General features: G+C 42.5%; 1 protein-coding gene across 2 annotated transcripts in view; it reads right to left on the bottom strand.

Moving 5' to 3' along the window:
- Window positions 1-18,758, bottom strand: part of RASSF8 (Ras association domain family member 8) — a 136,007-nt gene that overhangs the window by 21,551 nt on the left and 95,698 nt on the right. For both annotated transcript variants that reach the window (XM_034782843.1, XM_034782855.1), the window contains exon 2: window positions 4,560-4,762. In XM_034782843.1, the coding sequence (XP_034638734.1) occupies window positions 4,560-4,677 (118 nt within the window). In that variant the 5' untranslated portion in view covers window positions 4,678-4,762. The remainder of the gene's footprint in view (window positions 1-4,559; window positions 4,763-18,758) is intronic.

Below are 18,758 nucleotides of genomic sequence, written 5' to 3'. Positions count from 1 at the left end.
AACATTAGAAGTACTAATGCTGGTAAGAAGCAGAAAACTAGCATGACTTGTCTATTTTAAATAATAAATAATAATAAAAATAATAAAACAATGATGAGTACAATGGAAAAAGCAGCTCACGTCTCCTGGCAAAAGTTCCTTTTCAAAGTGAGACTTCCTGCTTTTCTATTTAAATTGTAAGCTGCTTGTTTTTAATTTTACCTTTTGGAGAAAGAAAGAAAGAAAAAAAAACAACAAAAAACCATCTCTCTCTTTGTGTTTCTCTGACTCTTCCAGCATGGTTAAGTTTTCCTCACCTTGTAACAATCATATAGTACTAGATGAAACCTGTACAGTGTAACGTAATTGTTCCTCAATATTCCAGTGGGAAATTTTTTCAACTTGGTAGTTCTACTTCTTTACTGAAGAGTGTAGATCATCTCCTCCAGCTAAATCATTTCCAGCTCCTTCCAAGACACAGCTATAGGAAAATGTATTATCTGAAAGTGGTATTCTTTCAGCCATAATGATCTCCCGGATCTTTTTTTAAATCAACCTTGCTATTTAGTTCAAAATTTGTGCACTTTTCATGTTTCTTTAAAGGCCAAGGAGAACTCCAGATTTAAAAACAAAACAAAAAAACTGACTTCCAAGTGAGATGGAAACGGAAATCTAATTTAAGTAAAAACTTTGAGCAGTATCATTTTATATTTATAGATATAGAGGGGAAACAAATGGGATTCTACATGAAAAGTCTGCTGTTTTCCACAGCATACCTGAGTAATTACATCCATCAGAAATGCAATCTCGATGGACACAAGATAGAAATGTGCTTTCCATGGAAGGACCAACAGAAAGGGCCACAAACTTGTAAGGCACAGGTTAAAAGTCTTATCCTACATCAAAGTATGTTAGTGGCAGAACTCTTACTAATTGTCACAGGATCAAGCCCCAAGTCCCCAGGGAGCAGGTCCTCACCTGGTGTAAACTATCATAGCTCCATTGTTTTGAATGGTGGTCAAATACCATTCCTCCACCTCAGTCTCTATCTGACTTTCCCACCCAAAGCCCTTACTGAGGGGTAAGCAACTTTTGGCGATTTCTCTCTTCCTTCCTGAGATGAGGAGGTTTTCACAAGTCTCTTACTGGTCGAGTGAGGTGAGGCCTAACACTCAGATTGATGGCATTTCTGTGTCTGTAATGTGATAACTTTTGAAGACCTGCAGCACCAACTGGCCACTGTCAAGGGAAGAGGTGATGAAGGCAGGCATCAGGGTTAGGGTTTAAGGTTAGGGTCCCTGGAGTGAGTGATGATTGCTTGAGTTAGTTCTGGTGTCAAAATATTACTGCTCAGGCTTCTCTGTCTGCATTAACAAAGGGGCACCATCAAGGGGAAGATGTTGATATGAAACTGATTAAAACAATGAAGAAAAGAAGAGGATCAGTTTAGACACCAGTGAAATTTAGGTTTAGTGGCAGTATCTTGTAAAACTTCTATGGGTTCAGGGATAGATGGTGTTCCTGCCTGTCGTCATTGTTTGTTTGGCCAATAAGAGATTGGTAGAAGCCCACTCATCACAGCAAGGAATGAAGAAATCAACAAATGGTGCTTAACACACAATAAGGGTTTGGGACAGAGAGGAAGTCCAGGAATCGGAGAACCACTGATTGAGTGAGCCAAAAGAAGCAGGAGTCATTGGTGTACAAAGGAAGTGCAGCCATTCGGCTGAAGCTGAAAGAGATACAGGTGGAAGAGTGCCAGATAGAGACTGAGCTGGAGGGATGCCACTTGTGTGAGAAGAAGAAAGCATGTCAGTTCCTGCTAGACAGAGGTGAGACTGGCAGTTCCAGAGCAAGAGACAAAGAAAGAGGAAAAAGCTAGAGTAAATAAGTACAAAAGCACAAGCCAAAAGAAGGGGGGAGGGAAGAATGAGTGATGTAGTGAAGAACAGAAACAAAGTGCAGAACCCAGAAGCAGAGTAGCCCCTTTCTGACCTCCCCAAGTGCCCTTTAAAAAACCTGTTGTAAAATTATTTCTTCAGTACTGTGAGGAAAGAGGCAGCTGCATTGTATTTGAGATGGTTCGTGAGCTACGAATGACTTTAAGGGGTAATGGCAGTTACCACTGGCCAGTGCTTTCATCAGACGATCCTACTGTAAAAATCAGTCTGACGGCTGCAAGAGCTCCTGGTGTTGTTTTGGCACGAATGATGTACCTGCTACATTCCAGGTTGGTCGATAAACAGGTTAATGGGTCTGTGCAGCTTTGCAATGGTTTTTAATCTAGGACAATCACATAATCACGTACAGTTAGAAATGGAAAAACAAAAAGAATATCTGCAAAGCTTTGGAAGCATGCCAATAGCAGCCTCTGAGACAGATGGTTATTAGCTTGGCATGGCCGGTGCGACTTACCTAGGACACAGACTCTGCACCATTGAAGAACCAGCCAAGGTGGAGGCCAATAGTGACTGGCTCATATCTGCCGCAAAATGCCAGATGAGGGCTTTCCTAAGGCACTGATGGCTTATAAGTGGCTATAATTTTTTCAAGCCCCTCAGACAGATGCTACTGATGACTAAGCCACCTGACAAGCTGGCATGGATGGACAAATCAATTCGTATGGATGCACATAAGGCAGTGCTTAACTTGCTGCTGGCAGAGATGGTTATTCCCCTTGTTGTGTGAGTTTTAAAAAAAATAAAGAGGTCATTTCATCCAATAGAATGCACAATCTCAAAATTCATGACAGGCTTTATAGAAGGCCTAGGGGAGGCAGGCAGTGACACTGTCTGTTCTCCTAAAGGGTTAGTATCCCTTTCCATTTTGGTACCTGAGAGCTCGAATGCATAAGCCATTTAAGTCTGGTACATAAATGACTTCACTTTAAAGATGTACATGCAGAATACAAATTTTGCTGCGTGTGGGTGACATCAAACCACTTATCAAACAGGCTTGATGTCCTTCAGTAGGCCCTAGAAGCATAGGGAAGATGTTGGATCATGAGAGAAAGGGTTGATTGGTGGGGGAAATATAGCGAGATCTGAAAAAAGCTCTAGAGGTAGGTCTCTGGCCACAGGGCCAGATTAAGGGATAGATGTTACAGGAATGTGCCTGTGGCCCCAGCTCCTAGAGTCAAAATAATCTAAAATTATAATATAAAGTATATTTCTAGCCCTCACTGTTGCAAAGAAAACATGACCCAAGTGTAGTTGATGCAGAGAAACCATAGCTTTGAGAGGTGTGAACTGCTCTATTCATCCCAAAGGGTTGTGAACTCAAAGCTGCTGGTCTTGGGGGGGTCTCTTGCCAAAAACCCCAATATTGGGCTCTGTGTGGGAGGGCTGAGGACCTTTGCTGCTCTCAGCCCACCACTGTTCTGCTGAGGTGGTGTCAGCAGAAGTTCTCCATGACATGGGTTTTCTTACTTGAGTCGGCTCCACGACTTTGTAACTATTTTTTTAAATTTGAGACCAGTCTGGCAACACTGATAGATGGCCACTGTGGGTATGTCTGCACTGCAAACTAAGCCTAGATCTGTGGGACTCAGGCTTATGGACTCAGTGTTTCTAAGTCCGTGCTTGGGTGTCAGAGCACTGTAAACCTGGGCTTACAATAGCTGGACTCGTGTCTTTCAGTCCAGCTAACACGTCCATGCTGAATATATGTAGATATTCTGACTTGTGTCTATGGCCAGATCTGTGGTCACGCTGCAAAATGATAGAGCTTAGACCTGAGTCACAATGGGACTCCAGGATCTAGATCCTAAGGGTTGGGTCAGAGCCTGAGTGCCAGCTGACCTGAGTCAGACTGATGTGTGTGTGGATGGAAGGAGAGGATAAAACCTAAGTCCGAGCCCGGGCTTAATGTCCAGGATAGACATACCCTGCAAGTACTTGAGTGAATGATGTCTACACAAACTGTCTTAGCAAATAGCATCCAGAACCCTGAACACACTTCTTATGCAGATATTCAAGACACACCTACCACCACACAGTGCTAATGAAAGGGTAACATTAAGAAGAGAAGAACTGAAGAGACTACACTCTATTGATGGGCAGCTAGGAATACTTGCAGTGTATATAATTTCAATGAATATCACCAGCTTGTATAAAAGACAGCTAGTTATTTTATGCTAGCTCAGTTTTTCCTTGGTACTTAGCAACCAGCACTGACAGTTTAGTCCTTAAAGTCTATTAAAGAAAATACGTGGGCTGTATTTACAAACTCAAACAAAGAGCAGCATGTTATTAGCTGGAGAGTAACTTCATGCAGAACTAAAAAGTTTGCCGATATATGCATACATTTCCTTTTTGCAAATTTCAAATGACTCATCATAGCTCTATATTTTAGCCAAACCCTGAGGGGCCTCAAAGTTTAAGTCTAGAAAGGGACCACCAGATCATCTAGTCTGATCTTCTGTATATCACAGGCCACCACCACCACCCCACACTAAACCCAACAACCAAAATTAAACTAGAGTATTACAACCCTCAGGAGACTAGGCTATCCTCCATCTGGTTTAATAAAATACATCACACCAATTCATTCCCACCAATCCAAGTAATCCTTTTCCATACCTATAGCCTGAGCCAGGGCTATCACCACCTCCTGGCAAGTTGTGACTTCAGTGACCCCACAAACAATTCTCTGGACTCCATCCACCCATACTTTGAGCTCCATGGTGCACCAGATCATCCAAGAGCCATGAATGCAGTCATCAGGATGTCAAGTCATGTTTACAGCTACACCAAAGACGATGAGGCTGACTTCTAGTCATCAGCTGGAAAAGAAAATAATTCTGCCTTTTAGTGTAAGGCATTGACAAGTTATATTACAAACAAACAATAATTTACTTAACATTTATGGGGTTAGGGGTGTGGGAGGCCTACTTCAATGTCAAACATTTTAAACCGAGTTAGGTTTTGTAACATGGAAAGAGATGCAATTTTTATTTTAAATGAACTCATTTTGAGGGCATTTCTGCATTCTCTTTTAGAGCTGGAAACCCTAGAACAGCAGCACTGTGGTAGGTCTCAAGAACAAGAAAATGAAACGGATAATTCCTGTTCAAGATGAGAAAATTTCATAGACACGAAATAAAAATAAAAAAACCTAGCAGAAATAAGGAAGAGTAAACCCCATTTTAAAAATTCATATGGTTTTAATAACCTGCAGTTTTACTAACAGCTTTTTTAAAATATGATTTTAATTTTACCAATGTCTCTTTACTCACTCTCCTCTTTTCCCCCAGCTACATCAATTTACTCTAAAGTAATAAACTTTAAGGTTTCATACAAGTTTTTTGCCTACCATATAGTACTTGGCAAGCATTTACAAACAGAAAACGCAACATTTTGAGAAATGGACAGAAAGTAATTCCTAAAATAAAAGTGAGAAAAATAAATAAAAAGGCCCGAATACATTGATTGGATCTCTCACGGGATTGGTAACTCGTTGCAGAATCTTTTGGCACTAGTTCAGTAGTTGAAATAGGCAGTGGTTTCCAACTGATGGCTGCTAGAGTGGGCTTCAGACCCTACCTCTTCCCTTTTGAAATTTAATGCAGTGGGATGTGGGTACTTAACTCCTAGGATACTTTGAAAATTCTAGCCCTACTCACTTCATGAAGCAATTTGGTGATCACTGTCCAGTTCCTACTGCAAAAGCATCCACATCATAAAACCCATTGTTATCTTGCATCATTGATGGCAGGCTCAACAAAGAGACCAAACAGACATGGAAACAGACACAGCTTAATGCCACTAAATCGGGTGGCCCAGATAATCTCCATCCAAGAATACTAAAGGAACTGGCACATGAAATTGCAAGTCCAATAGCAAGGATTTTGAATGAATCTGTAAACTCAGCGGTCATACCCTATGACTGGAGAATTGCTAATATAGTTCCTACTTTTAAGAAAGCAAAAAAATGTGATCCAGGAAACTACTGGCCTATTAGTTTGACCTCAATTGTATGCAAAGTCCTGGAACAAATTTTGAAAGAGAAAGTAGTTACAAGTGAATGGCAATTGTGATAAAATACAACATGGTTTTACAAAAGGTAATTAAGGAGATCAGGTTGGTCTGGCACAATCTGAGAAGGTAACTGATTTTTTAGACAAAGGAAATGCAGTAGATCTAATCTAGCTGGATTTCAGTAAAGCATTTGATACAGTTCCACATAGGAAATTAATAGTTACATTGGAGAAGATGGGGATTAATAGGAGAACTGAAAGGTGGATAAGGATCTGGTTAAAGAGGTGACTACAACGGGTCATACTGAAAGGTCAGGCTGGAGGGAGGTTACTAGTGGAGTTCCTCAGGGTTTGGGGCCAATCTTGTTTAACGTTTTTATTACTGACCTTGGCACAGAAAGTGGGAGTATGCTAATAAAATTTGCAGATGAGACAAAGTTGGGAGGTACTGCCAATACAGAGGAGGACCAGAATATCATACAAGAAGATCTGGATGACCTTGTAAACTGGAGTAATAGAAATGGGATGAAATTTAATAGTGCAAAGTGAAAGGTCATACATTTAGGGACTAACAAGAATTTTTGCTATAAACTGGGGGCTTATTATTTGAAACTGACAAAGGAGAAAGACCTGGACATATTGGTTGACTATAAGCCGTCAATGTGATGCAGCCATGAAAAAGGCTAATGCAGTTCTAGGATGCTTCAGGTGAGGTATTTCCAGTAGAGACAGGGAAGTATTAGTATTACAATACTAGGCACTGGTAAGACCTCATCTGGAATTCTGGTCTTCCATGTTTAAGAAAGATGAATTCAAACTGGAACAGGGGCAGAAAAGGGCTACTGGGATGATCCAAGGAATGGAAAACCTACCTTATGAAAAGAGACTCAAAGAACTTGGCTTGTTTAACCTAACCAAAAGAAGGCTGAGGGGAGATATGATTGCTCTCTATAAATACATCGGAGGGATAAATACCAAGGAGGGGAAAGAGTTATTTAAATTAAGCACCAATGTGGACACAAAAACAAGTGGATATAAACTGGTCTAAAATAGTTTAGGCTTGAAAAATAATTGAAGGTTTCTAACATCAGAGGAGAGAAGTCCTGGACAGTCTTCCAAGTGGGGAGGGGGGCAAAAAACCTACCTAGCTTTGAGACTGAGCTTGATAACTTTATGGAGGGAATGGTATGATGACCCTGCCTACAATGGCATGTGGCCCATCGGTAGGGTTGTCAATTTTCTACTCGCACAAAACTGAACACCCCGGTCCCTCCCCCCCCGAGGCCCTGCCCCTACCATGCCCCTTCTCAGAGACTCCACCCCCACTCTCTCCATCCCGCCCTCTCTCTGTCACTCGCTCTCCCCACCCTCACTCACTCATTTTCATGGGCTTGGGCAAGGGTGCAGGAGGGGGTGCGGGTTCCAGCTGGGGGTGCAGGTTCTGGGGTGGGGTCAGGGATAAGGGGTTTGGGGTGCAGGAGGGGGCTCTGGGCTGGGGAGTGGAGCCGAGGGGTTCAGAGTATGGGAGGGGACTCCGGGCTGAGGCAGGGTGTTGGGCAGTGGAAGGGGGTATGGGCTCTAGGCCGGGGGGTGCGGGTTCTGGGGTGGGGGAAGGAATGTGGGATTGAGGGTGTGGGAGGGGGTTCGACTGGGGCATGGGCTAGGACCGAGGGGTTCGGAGGGCGGGAGGGGGATCAGGGCTGGGGCAGGGACGCCAGGGGGAGGGTGCGGGTGCAGGCTCCAGTGGCGCTTACCTCAGGCAGCTCCCGGAAGCAACAGCATGTCCCCCATTCTGGCTTCTACGCAAAGCCGCAGCCAGGTGGCTCTGTGCGCTGCCCTGTCTGCAGGCACCACCCCCGCAGCTCCCACTGGACATGGTTCCTGACCAATGTGAGCTACAGAGCTGGCGCTTGGAGTGGGGGAGCCCCCTGGCTGCCCATAGGTGTACGAGCTGGAGAGGGGACATGCCGCTGCTTCCGGGAGCTGCGCGGTGCACAGAGCCACAGCAAGCAGGCAGCCTGCCTTAGTCCTGCTGCACCACCGACCAGACATTTAACGGCCTGGTCATCGGTGCTGACTAGTGCCGTCAGAGTCCCTTTTCGACCGGGTGTTCCATTCGAAAACTGGACATCTGGCAACCCAACCACCAGTGACTGCCAGTAGCAAAAATCCCCAATGACTGGAGACCGGACACTAGATGGGGAGGGCTTTGAGTTACTACAGAAAATTCTTTCCCAGGTCCCTTGCTGGTGGGTCTTGCCCACATGCTCAGGGTCTAACTGACTGCCATATTTGGGGTCAGGAAAAAATTTCCCTCAGGGTCTGACTGGCCTAGGGATACCATATTTTAATTTAAAAAAAGGAGGACACTCCGGCCCCGCCCCAACTCTGCCCCTTTCCCGCCCCCAACCCCACCTCTTCCCCAAAGTCCCCGCCCCAACTCTGCCCCCTCCCCTGAACGCTACGGCCCCCTGCTCCTCCCACTCCCCTGCTTCCCACGAATCAAATGTTCGCAGGAAGCCTGAAACAGGGAGGCAGCAGGTAAGCTGGGGCTAGGGCTAGGGCTAGGGCGCGGCCCAGTCTGCCCCCCCGGCCGAGCGGCTCCCTCCGGCAGCTGGCCGGCCCAGGCCAAGAGGCTCTGACCCCGGCATCTCCCAACCCGGCTCGGCTCGGGCCCTGGGGCGGTGGCCCCAGTTCCGGCCCGCCCCGGCGGCCCCCGGCCCAAACCCCGGCCCAAACCCCATGACTCCTCCCTCCCTATTTTCCCGGATATGTCCGGCTTTTTGGGATTTCCTCCTGGATGGGGATTTGAGGCCCAAAAAGCCGGACATGTCCGGGAAAATCCGGATGTATGGTAACCCTAGACTGGCCTGTCCTAGGGGGTTTTCGCCTTCCTCTGCAGCATTGGGCATAGGTCGCTTGCAGGTTTAAACTAGTGTAAATGATGAATTCTCTGTAACTGGAAGTCTTTAAATCATGTTTTGAAGACTCCAGTAACTCAGCCAGAGGTTATTGTCCTATTACAGGAGTAGGTGGGTGAGGTTCTATTGCCTGCAATGTGCAGGAGGTCACACTAGATGATCACGATGGTGCCTTCTGACCTTAAAGTCTTTGAGTCTATGAACACTGAACTACCTTCTCATCTCATTCGCTCCCGATCTGGAAGAAGGGACATTGGGAAGACACTGCAGTGATGTTTACATTGCCATTGCCACTGCCCACATGCTACCTGCTTTGCAAATAGCGGCCTTCAGTTTCCAGTTGTGCTAACTATCAATCCTGAACCTTTCACATACAGTATATTGCACTGAATATATTACCAACACAGAGACAAATTGCACTGATCTGCCGCTGGCATAATTCAGTGCATTTCCATTGCCTTCAGTGAAAATATGCCAGGTTACTCCAGCTGAAGAACTGGCCCATTGCATTCTATCACCACCACATCCAACATTAAAAACAAACTTCCCAAGAGGGGGGGGAAAAAAAACAAAAACAGAAACAAACAAAAAAAACGATATTCTTCAATTTTAAAATTTAATTTTGAGTAAACAGAAATGCAATATAAAATTTATTCCCAAATTCATCATTATGCTGGCATTGGAAAGAATGGAACTGAAAGCACAGGAACAGCAGACCAAAAATTGGGAGAACTAATTTGTGAGCACCTCATAAAAACAGTTTGTTCCTTGCTCATTCCTTGTGATCAGCTGCCGGTATAGACCTATCCCTCATTAACAACAGTCAAACCATGCAAGGATTGTCAGCTTTAGTTTCAAATAGCTCTGAATAAATGTGGTTTTGCAACAGTTCAGCTTTCCAAGGTTGTGAGTGAGAGAGAGAGCGCGCGCGCTGAAACAAATCTGTCTGGATTATGTCCCACAAAAAGTTAATTTCTTGCCAGGACAGTGAAGATGTTGAATTTCAAAGACTTCAAAGTAAACTCCAGGGAAGCATTACTTAGATGGTTTAAGATATGATACTAGTGATGTTGGTTTGCCTTCTAAATCGTAAATAACAGCTGAATTATATAACAGATGGAGGAAAAATAAACTAAGTTAATTCAGCAAAGGAAACTGAAATATTTGTGTAATCCCACATGGATAAAGGGTGATCAAACAAGAGAAGATGTTTTTAAAAGTACCAAGAAAGTGGACAACACCGGGACAAAGAAAAGAGATCTGAAAGTTACTTAGAGGAGATTAGCAAAAGAAAAAGAGGGCCTGGTTGCATAAAATAGCTGGAATTTGATGATGCTGATGGATTTAGTACAATTGTGCTTGCAGGCAGAATTGGGGCAGAAAGAACTCGAAGTAACTGCTAAATAGTTCCCATTTTACAAATTGTAAACTGAATTGCATTCTTCTTAGGATGCAAACATTCATCAGCTTCTATATGTAACAAAATAGGAGTCCAGCCCAATAGTTATAATATAGAAGAGATTATTCAGTTTTAAGCCCAGCATCTTGTTGCTACAACTGGCAGGTATCTGAAGTGCTGTTCAGGAGGCATACTGATCCTCATTAGGGAGGGTGTGACTCAGAGCCAACAAAGGGCTCCCTTTAACCGCCCCCCAACATGCAAATAGGGCCTGAACCAGCACCCACTCAAGTCTGATTCAGGCCCTTCTGAAGCAGCATTGAGGGACTCAGCTGTGAAGTCTGTCTGCCACAACTGTGTGAAATACATATTTCAAAAAACAAAAACAAGGAAGGACTAGTGAATATTTGATTCCAAATGTATAAATAAAAGCAGATCTCAAATATGTTCAACTCTTTAAACTCAAAGTAATATATGTCAGGACTCTTAAGAATTCTACTTCATGCACAGTAACATTCTTTTCAGTAAGCATCATGTAAAATTAATCCACAGGGGGATTTAACAGTTTAAACAAATATACTTCCCACACATAAAATTGTATTTCAAATACAACCTGCATATGGAAGTATTACTAATACAAATACTGAAATTGCTCATCTAGTTAAGACTACTGCCATGTACCAATCAACTAAGGAGGTCTTTTATTGGCCCATAATATAACAGAATGACTGAAAAGCCTCATAAAAGGTCCCATCAGTCACCTTTAATTGTTTATTTTTGGAAAGGCTGTCTTCGCAAATAAACAGACTTCACATTCCAAGTGAAAATGTAAAGAACTTTGCTAATTAATTTAATATACTGCTGAGAGTTGGACAGTTCAGATTTACTGGCACAAAACAAGCCATCTCTCTTTGTGACAACACACACGTCAAAGAATCCAACAGCCTTAATTGTTTTTCTGTCTGTCAACATCCAAAGTATTATTTTAATTTAGCAAGACAGCTAGCGCTCCCCCCCACCCCGCAGTCAGCATACCTAATTAACAGTCCTGCATTCAGTGTAGCACACGGTTTTGCATTTCCATTTTCTGAATGCCTTTATTTGAAAAAAATCAAATTATTTAGTAGAATATTGCAGTCACTTCTTGCTTAAAAAAAGCAAATGTTCTGAACTTTAAAATCTCTTTTGCAGTGGTTCAAGTTAAAGAAAAATACTGACATTTGAAATTTAAAAGGTCCAAATAACCTTACTGGAATAAACAGGAAAAGGAAAGCAAAACGACGAAAGCAGTTTATTGTACGTGCTTCAATCAGCATGGCATCAGTGCCCAGACACGGGACCGAATGCATGATCAAAGACATTAATATGTCAGGCTTCCTAACATCTGCCAAATGGAACACACACATGGACTTCAGACATTATGGTCTGATATAGTGATTTCAGAATATATATTACATGCTTCCAAATAAAGCTAATCTGTTATCAATCTAATGTAATGTGGAATGAATCTGGATTATAAGACTCCTGTAAACTTTTTATAATATAATGTTTGAGAAAGGAGAAAAATCTTTTGGCCTTTATAACCATCTCTCTTCCCAAAAGATCCATTCACTTATGAGGCTAGACTACCTTTTCTATTACAATTTGTTCCTCCCCTCCCCCGCCTCACACTTATTCAAGTCATTGTTCGCTGCCAGCAAACTTAATATTGTCCAGTTATTGGTTTTTTTATCTTCTCAGTGAGGTATTTGCTGGTAAAAAATAATATATATTTTTTTTTACATTGGAGTTAGTGCTCAAAGTGTGTTAGGCACTAGGCAAACCCAGAACATAACTCTTGCCTCAGCTCTTGCCTTGAATAGCATATAAATTAGTCACCTTAACTAGGACTGGATAAAAATAAGAACTAGCTTGAACCTCCTAACTAAATGGAAAGTGAACTTCAACTACCTTGGATGTTTGAATACAATTCAACTAATAAAATAAAAATCTGTGCCATGTTGCCCTAGTTCCTGGTTTTAGCAAGGATTGGAAAGAGCTGTGAGGATGACTCATATTGTTCTATAATATTTCTATACCAAAGGAGGTTTGAAGCTTAACCGTACAGGAGATGGGCGTGAGTCATAGTATGGCTCTCATCAGATATGTCCTAAAGTTCTTGTATGTTTTAGGTCCAGAATTTTGGTCCAGCTCCATCTTAACCTGAGCCAAACCTTTTCAAGTTTGACGATCACAAAGCTATACTTTCTTCATCTCTTCTCTGTGCCTTCTTCCAATTGGGCTCATATCTAGAGCTCCTCACTTATTTTGATTCACCATGCTCAAACCCTTTCCCTTAAGGCCCCCCTTTGTCCCCTTCTGTTTTAGATCTTTATATTCTCTTATTTTCTAAAGGAAAAAAATTGAAGTGCCACTATATATGGGTATACTAACTATATTGCTGTTATTCTCTATCCCACAGCTTCCCTTCACTACTGGTTTGTCACCTGCACAACTATGCTATAGACTGCAAGCTCATTGGAATAGATATCCTATTTTTGTGCCTTCTCTGAAGTGCCTGCCACTCTTTCAGGTGCTGTGGAAAAGTAATTCATAATAAATATCTATAAAACCTAGCCCTTCCCCAGAAGAGTTAATCATTTCTGATAATTTAAAATTAACATGGCAGTTTCATACCATCCCTCATCTCTACATTGTCCATTTAGATTGAAGGCATTTCTGGACTGGGATTAGGGTGAACTCCTGGTTCAACAGAACTCCTGGTTCTATTGAAATCAAAGGCAGAGTTCCTGCTGACTTCAGTAGCACATCCCTGGTCGGCTTCTTGACTATAAAGCAACTAGCACACCACTCAGCTATAGAAATTACTTCATTACTAGGTCGGAGTAGATTAGCACTATATTGGCCAAGAGTTCACCAAATCGTTCCTCTCTATTCCTTCTCTCTCCAAAAACTGCCTCACTGAAAGCTGCACCTTCTTGTGCAATTTGACCTAAATGATTTGACCAGAACCAGCACACAGCTCCAACTCCCCCAACTCCCAGGTTCCACACCACCAGTCAGCTGTGGGCTGTGCCTTCTGCTACTCAATGACATTCTACTGCATCAGAATCTGGATCCCAAATACCTCCCCTACATCTAGGCTAGGTTACAGGCAAGAGAGTCTGTCAAGCTCTTTTGAAATATATAAGCATCTACGAGGGTGTGGCATTACTACTGATGGACAGGGAAGAAAGACTGCTCCATGGGATTTCTGGTATCCAGGAAGAAAGTAACATCTTCCAGATGACTGGGAATGGAGAACTTGCCATTAGGAACAAGACAGCTAATATTTAGCTAAGCCTCCTGCACAATATGGTGCCTGGGAAAGATCCTGTAAGGTTCTCTCTGTCCCACCAGTAAAATCCTTTTGATTACACATTTGATTCAGGACACCAACTATGAGGTCTCTTTTCTGCAATGTTTTACTTGGTTCTTTTACAGTTTTATGTAGCACCTCATCTGCCTGAGCTAGCTTTGGTCATGAAAATGAAAATACCTGCCTACAGAAGGTACATCAAGCCTCCACATTTTTGGTGGGTCACAAGAGATGATGACCCTTACCTCACAGGCAATGCTTAATTTGTGCCAGGTCTTAGCCCCGACACCTCTAGGCTTGGCAGTTCATACCCCTGGCACCTCTGGGCTTGCCCTGTCAGTTATGAAAATAAAAAAAGTTGGTTGAGCCTTGGCACCTCCTTCATTACAAATTAAGCACTGCTCATAGGCCTAACTCATGTCCATGCTAAGATAAAAAATCAGTTCCATTCAGAAGTCATGCAGGACCAGGACCAAGGAAATTTTGGCTGTAGCAGTGCCAGAAAGCCCTGATATAAAAGTCTATCTGAACTCTCCATTAACTGGAAGAGGTGTTCCCCTAGCAATAAGCACCCCATCTTCAGGGAGTCTCGCCGCCAGACAAGGAAAGAGGCCCACCCAAACCCCAAGGATTGTTGTTTCCGATACAAGATATTTAGCTGATTTACATCCAGGGAACATTACAAGTAGCAATCTAGCAGCAGTTGGCTGCATCATTATGGTCTTAACTTGTTCGGCATCCTTAAAAGTGCTGCACGGAATTGAGGAAATGAAGCATTGCCTCTGAACAACAGAATCCACAGCAAGCCTGCACTAATAAAGTTCTTCCTGATTATAGAAGATTTCCTATTTCTCATTAGGTTTCAATTTTATCTGTCTGTTGTAGAGATGGGGAGACGGCAGAATCTCCCCTTTACAATTGGGTAGGGAGAATTTTTCTTTTTAGATGGGGGGACATGGATTGCCATAGTCAGCTGGAGTGGTAACTGAAACACTCAAACCCTCCTCCCACCCTAAAATTTACACGATTTACTTCAATATTTTAATTTCTGTCTCTTCAATTCCCACCCTCACCCACAACCTTGGGATTTGTCTTTTTCTTTATTCACATATCCGCTTCCCCCCCACCATCTTAGCACCCCCAGCTCCTTCTATGCCCTCTCTGGTCCCTATTTTTCATTCTTGCCCCTCTCCTAGTACATAATTTTTGCTCCCCTCTCCCTTGAGAAAAAGCTTTGCAGCTACATCCCATTCCCAGCTGGCCACGTTGACTGAAGCCTGCTGATCAGGTGCCTTAGTTCAGCGTGGTCTCTTCCCCTTCTTTACTGCATTCCTGGTGTCGGTGGGAAAGGTGGAGCCTGTAGTTATTTCCCTACTGTGCCCTCATGAGCTCTCATGACTGAGCTGAAGACCCCACCAGCATGTCTAGCTCTTCCTACCCTATGAAGATGCTGCTGGAACAGATGCAGCAGCGCTATGGTGTAGGCCACGTTTGACAACCCCCTCCTCTCACTCCTGCTGGCTGGTGATTGGCTACATTGTTGTGTAAGGCTGACCTGTGACTCCACTCAGCACTGAATCAAGCTGACCATGAAGTGAGATTCTCTGCAGGATGGCTTTAAAGCCTTACGATTGCAGAGTGAATTTAAAGTCCATCTGCCTATATAGAACCAAGCCTACCCATTGCCATTGTATTTGGTCAATACTTTGTACTGTTAATAGTTTCAAAAGCAGCTCATTCAATCCTTGCTGCAGTGCTTCAAATGTAGGGTTTGGCACACTTGGACGCATCTCAGAGTACCCTGGAAGCATCACAAAATTTATTGCAAGGAAACAAAACGGAAGGTATACTAATGGAACAGATGGCCTATTTAATTCCCTTGTTTTATTTTGCCACTATTGGGAATGGAACTTTAGCATCTGTAACATTACTTTAAAAAACACACATATATACTTAATCTAAAAAGAACAAAAACAATCTGGAGCTAAGGTCCTCCCTCGGTCACGCCTAAATATAAAAAATGCTCTTTTCTAAGATCACTCCTGACCTCAGGCACAAAAGGGGAAAGGTTTTCAGGCTATCGGCTTAACTCAGACATACCACTGAGCCCCAGTGATGGTCTTTTCCATCTACTGCACCAGATCTCAGTGCAGCTCAGAGTCTTGAAGTAGACAATCTAAAGCACAAAGATAGGTACCAGCAAATCAAAAAAGTATTCCATACATTAATTGGATCATTTTGGAGAGCTGCAAGCAAATTTATTTTTATACATGTTTGGCTCAGACTCAGGTGAGGACTGCTAGTAAACAGGATCCGAAACCTTTCACGTCCTGAGTCACCACTTTGAATCTGGCTCAGTTTGGTAGTAACCATCTGACGAAGGATTGTTGTTCTGTGTGAAACGAACTGGCAGCATCAGACCACATTCCAGGTGCCCAAATTACAAAACTATTGGCACAACTGGTTTTAATTGGCAGTTTAAGTAGAGATCAAGGATTGAATGGGCATGGAAAGTAACATCTCATCTTTGCATGTCAGCCCTGCAGATCTGGGATGGGGTGTGTTGCTGTTGTAACATAGGGAAGCTTATACTGATGCTATCTGGGTTTAATCTGTTTAGTGGACAGAAGAGGTCACTCTCCAGAGGTATCAATCGAAACCTTTCTTCCACTGCGAACTATACAACTACTCAACCAATCACACACACACACTTAATATCAATTCCAGCACGAGTCATTCCATGTCAAGTCAACAGATAAATTCACTACATTGTGGTGACCTCCTGGGCCCCTAAAATCTCACTTCCTTTGTTCTATATGGAGAATTTACTGAACCTATGTAGCAAATGCAACACTACTGAAAAATAGCAACTTTCAATGGAGGTAACTTCTGGAAGGGCTTATGCACATGGTCCCTATTTGTACAATGTACTGTGATCTGGAGTAGAATGGTTTGGTATTAAAAAAGCCGAGTCTAGGGAACTAATTCTATTGCAGCACAAAGATTTATAAGACAACTGAACTACAACGTATGCAAACGGCTTCAAAATTCCCATCATGCCACAAGTACATCCTGAGGTTATCCCTCCAAATATCCTCAGTTCATAATGGTGTTTCTTCCCATTGCTGTATGGGAGCAGGTTATTTTCTTAATGGGCTTCACAAAACATTAGTCAAGGCAGACAATTCCTGTTTGTTCACAGTTCACAATATCGCCTATACATGTTGTCTGCAATTGCTTAAGACCTTGTCAGGAATTTGAGTGAAGACATTTGTCCACAATAATTGCCTGCATTTAGACCAAAGCACTAATGAAATAACCAACTCAATTTCAACAGTAAGTAGTTTAACCCTTGTTTCTGTGAAGTCAATTCTTTACTGTTCATTCAGGAACACATGCAGTACCTGCCAAGTTCTTTATTTCTGAACAGCAGTTTTCTGTCAAGAGGAAAAGAGCATCTGAAAAAAATTAACAGGTGGGAAAAAAATGTTTCCATCCTCTAACATGAAAGATTAATGCAAATTGATTAAGCTTAAAAAAGCCATAGACCCCCCCCTTACCACACCTCTCCTATTTAGGCTCAGGCCCAAACATAAGAAAATGTCACCCTCAACCACTACATTTTTTGAGAAAGTTACAGGTGTGGAATGAACTGACATCTCAACCTTAACTCTTTCCCTGAAGATATCTTAAAAAAAAAAATAGGCTTTACAAATGAAGTGTTTATTTTTTTTAAAGGAATTGGCTTAGAAGTTTTAAAGTGTATGGTTTACTGCACACGTGACTATTAAAAAAAGGAGAAATTATCTCAATGCAAATAAATAAATGAAGTTTATGAAACAGAAATAAAGCAAGGCATTTACAGCTCAACCAGCATACCATGGATTTTAAAATGGTGACAGACTCTTGACAATTTTCTTCAGCGTTAGAAGGTCACATCATTCCTTAAATAGATAATCCTCTAAGAAGTCCCAAGTTACCAACTCAGAAGCCCTTAAGGGAAAAGGCCTCAGGGTATGCCTGTATAACAGGGCAAACCAGGATATAATTTATTTCCACAATGGAGTTTTTAAAACAAACTAACCTGAAACAACATCAGTTAAATAAAGTGACTAGGCAGGGAGGAGAGAGGGGAAAAAGTTCCCTTTCTAAAGTTTGTTTTGTTGGCTGCACTTACTTTCACAATTCCCCCAGGACAAAAAGAACAAACTTCTCTGTGCTTTTCCATCCCCTATTTATAAGGGTCACCTGCATCAATTAAGTATTTCACATCTCTAGGCAATTAAGATTTTTTTAATTGAGTTTTTTCATCAAGGCAAATTTCCATGCAGTAAAGTCATAATATAGGGCAATAGGTTAGATATTCCTAGGTACTCCAACTCCATGCTGGGAGATACGGAGTTCCACTAATCCTGCTTTTAACACAAATACAATACAGAAGAGATGAGAGCTCAAATACTCCTTTGCGAAATTGCCAAGAACCTTCCATCATCTGCTGGAGAGGCAAAGACCCTGGCTGCTCCACTCTCCACCTCCCAGAGCAAGGGGATAGGCTGATGGTCACTCCACTATTCTGCCTCTCTGAACTCAGAACTTTGACAAGATCCTCCCTAGTGGACAGCCGGAGAAGTTGTCATTTCAATTTTGCTTGTTTGGGGAAAAAAAATCAAAATTTTATAGCAAAATTGAAGTTTTCCTGCAAAAAATTTCAGTTTTGCCAAAGGGCATTTTTCATTAGAAAAACATTTAGATGAAAATATTTTGACCTGCTCTAGTCTTCATTTCAACTGTGTCAACCCTCTCACTGAGTCTCTCCAGCGGCTCCCTCCTTTCTCCATTGCATCAGCCACAAGCCACTCAAATATGGCGATCAGCTAAACCCTGAGCATGTGGGCAAGACTCACCAGCCAGACACCCAGGAAAGGATTCGCTGTAGTAACTCAGATCCCACCCTATCTAACATCCCATCACAGGCCATTGGGCATATTTATCACTAATAGTCAAAGATCAATTAATTGCCAAAATTACGCTATCCCATCATACCATCCCCTCCATGAACTTATCAAGCTTAGTCTTGAAGCCAGATATGTCTTTTGCCCCCACTGCTCCCCTTGGAAGGCTGTT

The sequence above is a fragment of the Trachemys scripta genome, chromosome 1 (assembly GCF_013100865.1).
Source record: "Trachemys scripta elegans isolate TJP31775 chromosome 1, CAS_Tse_1.0, whole genome shotgun sequence".
Taxonomy (NCBI): Eukaryota; Metazoa; Chordata; order Testudines; family Emydidae; genus Trachemys; species Trachemys scripta.
Note: the sequence above shows the minus strand (reverse complement) of the source record. Positions and strands in the feature narration are given on the sequence as shown.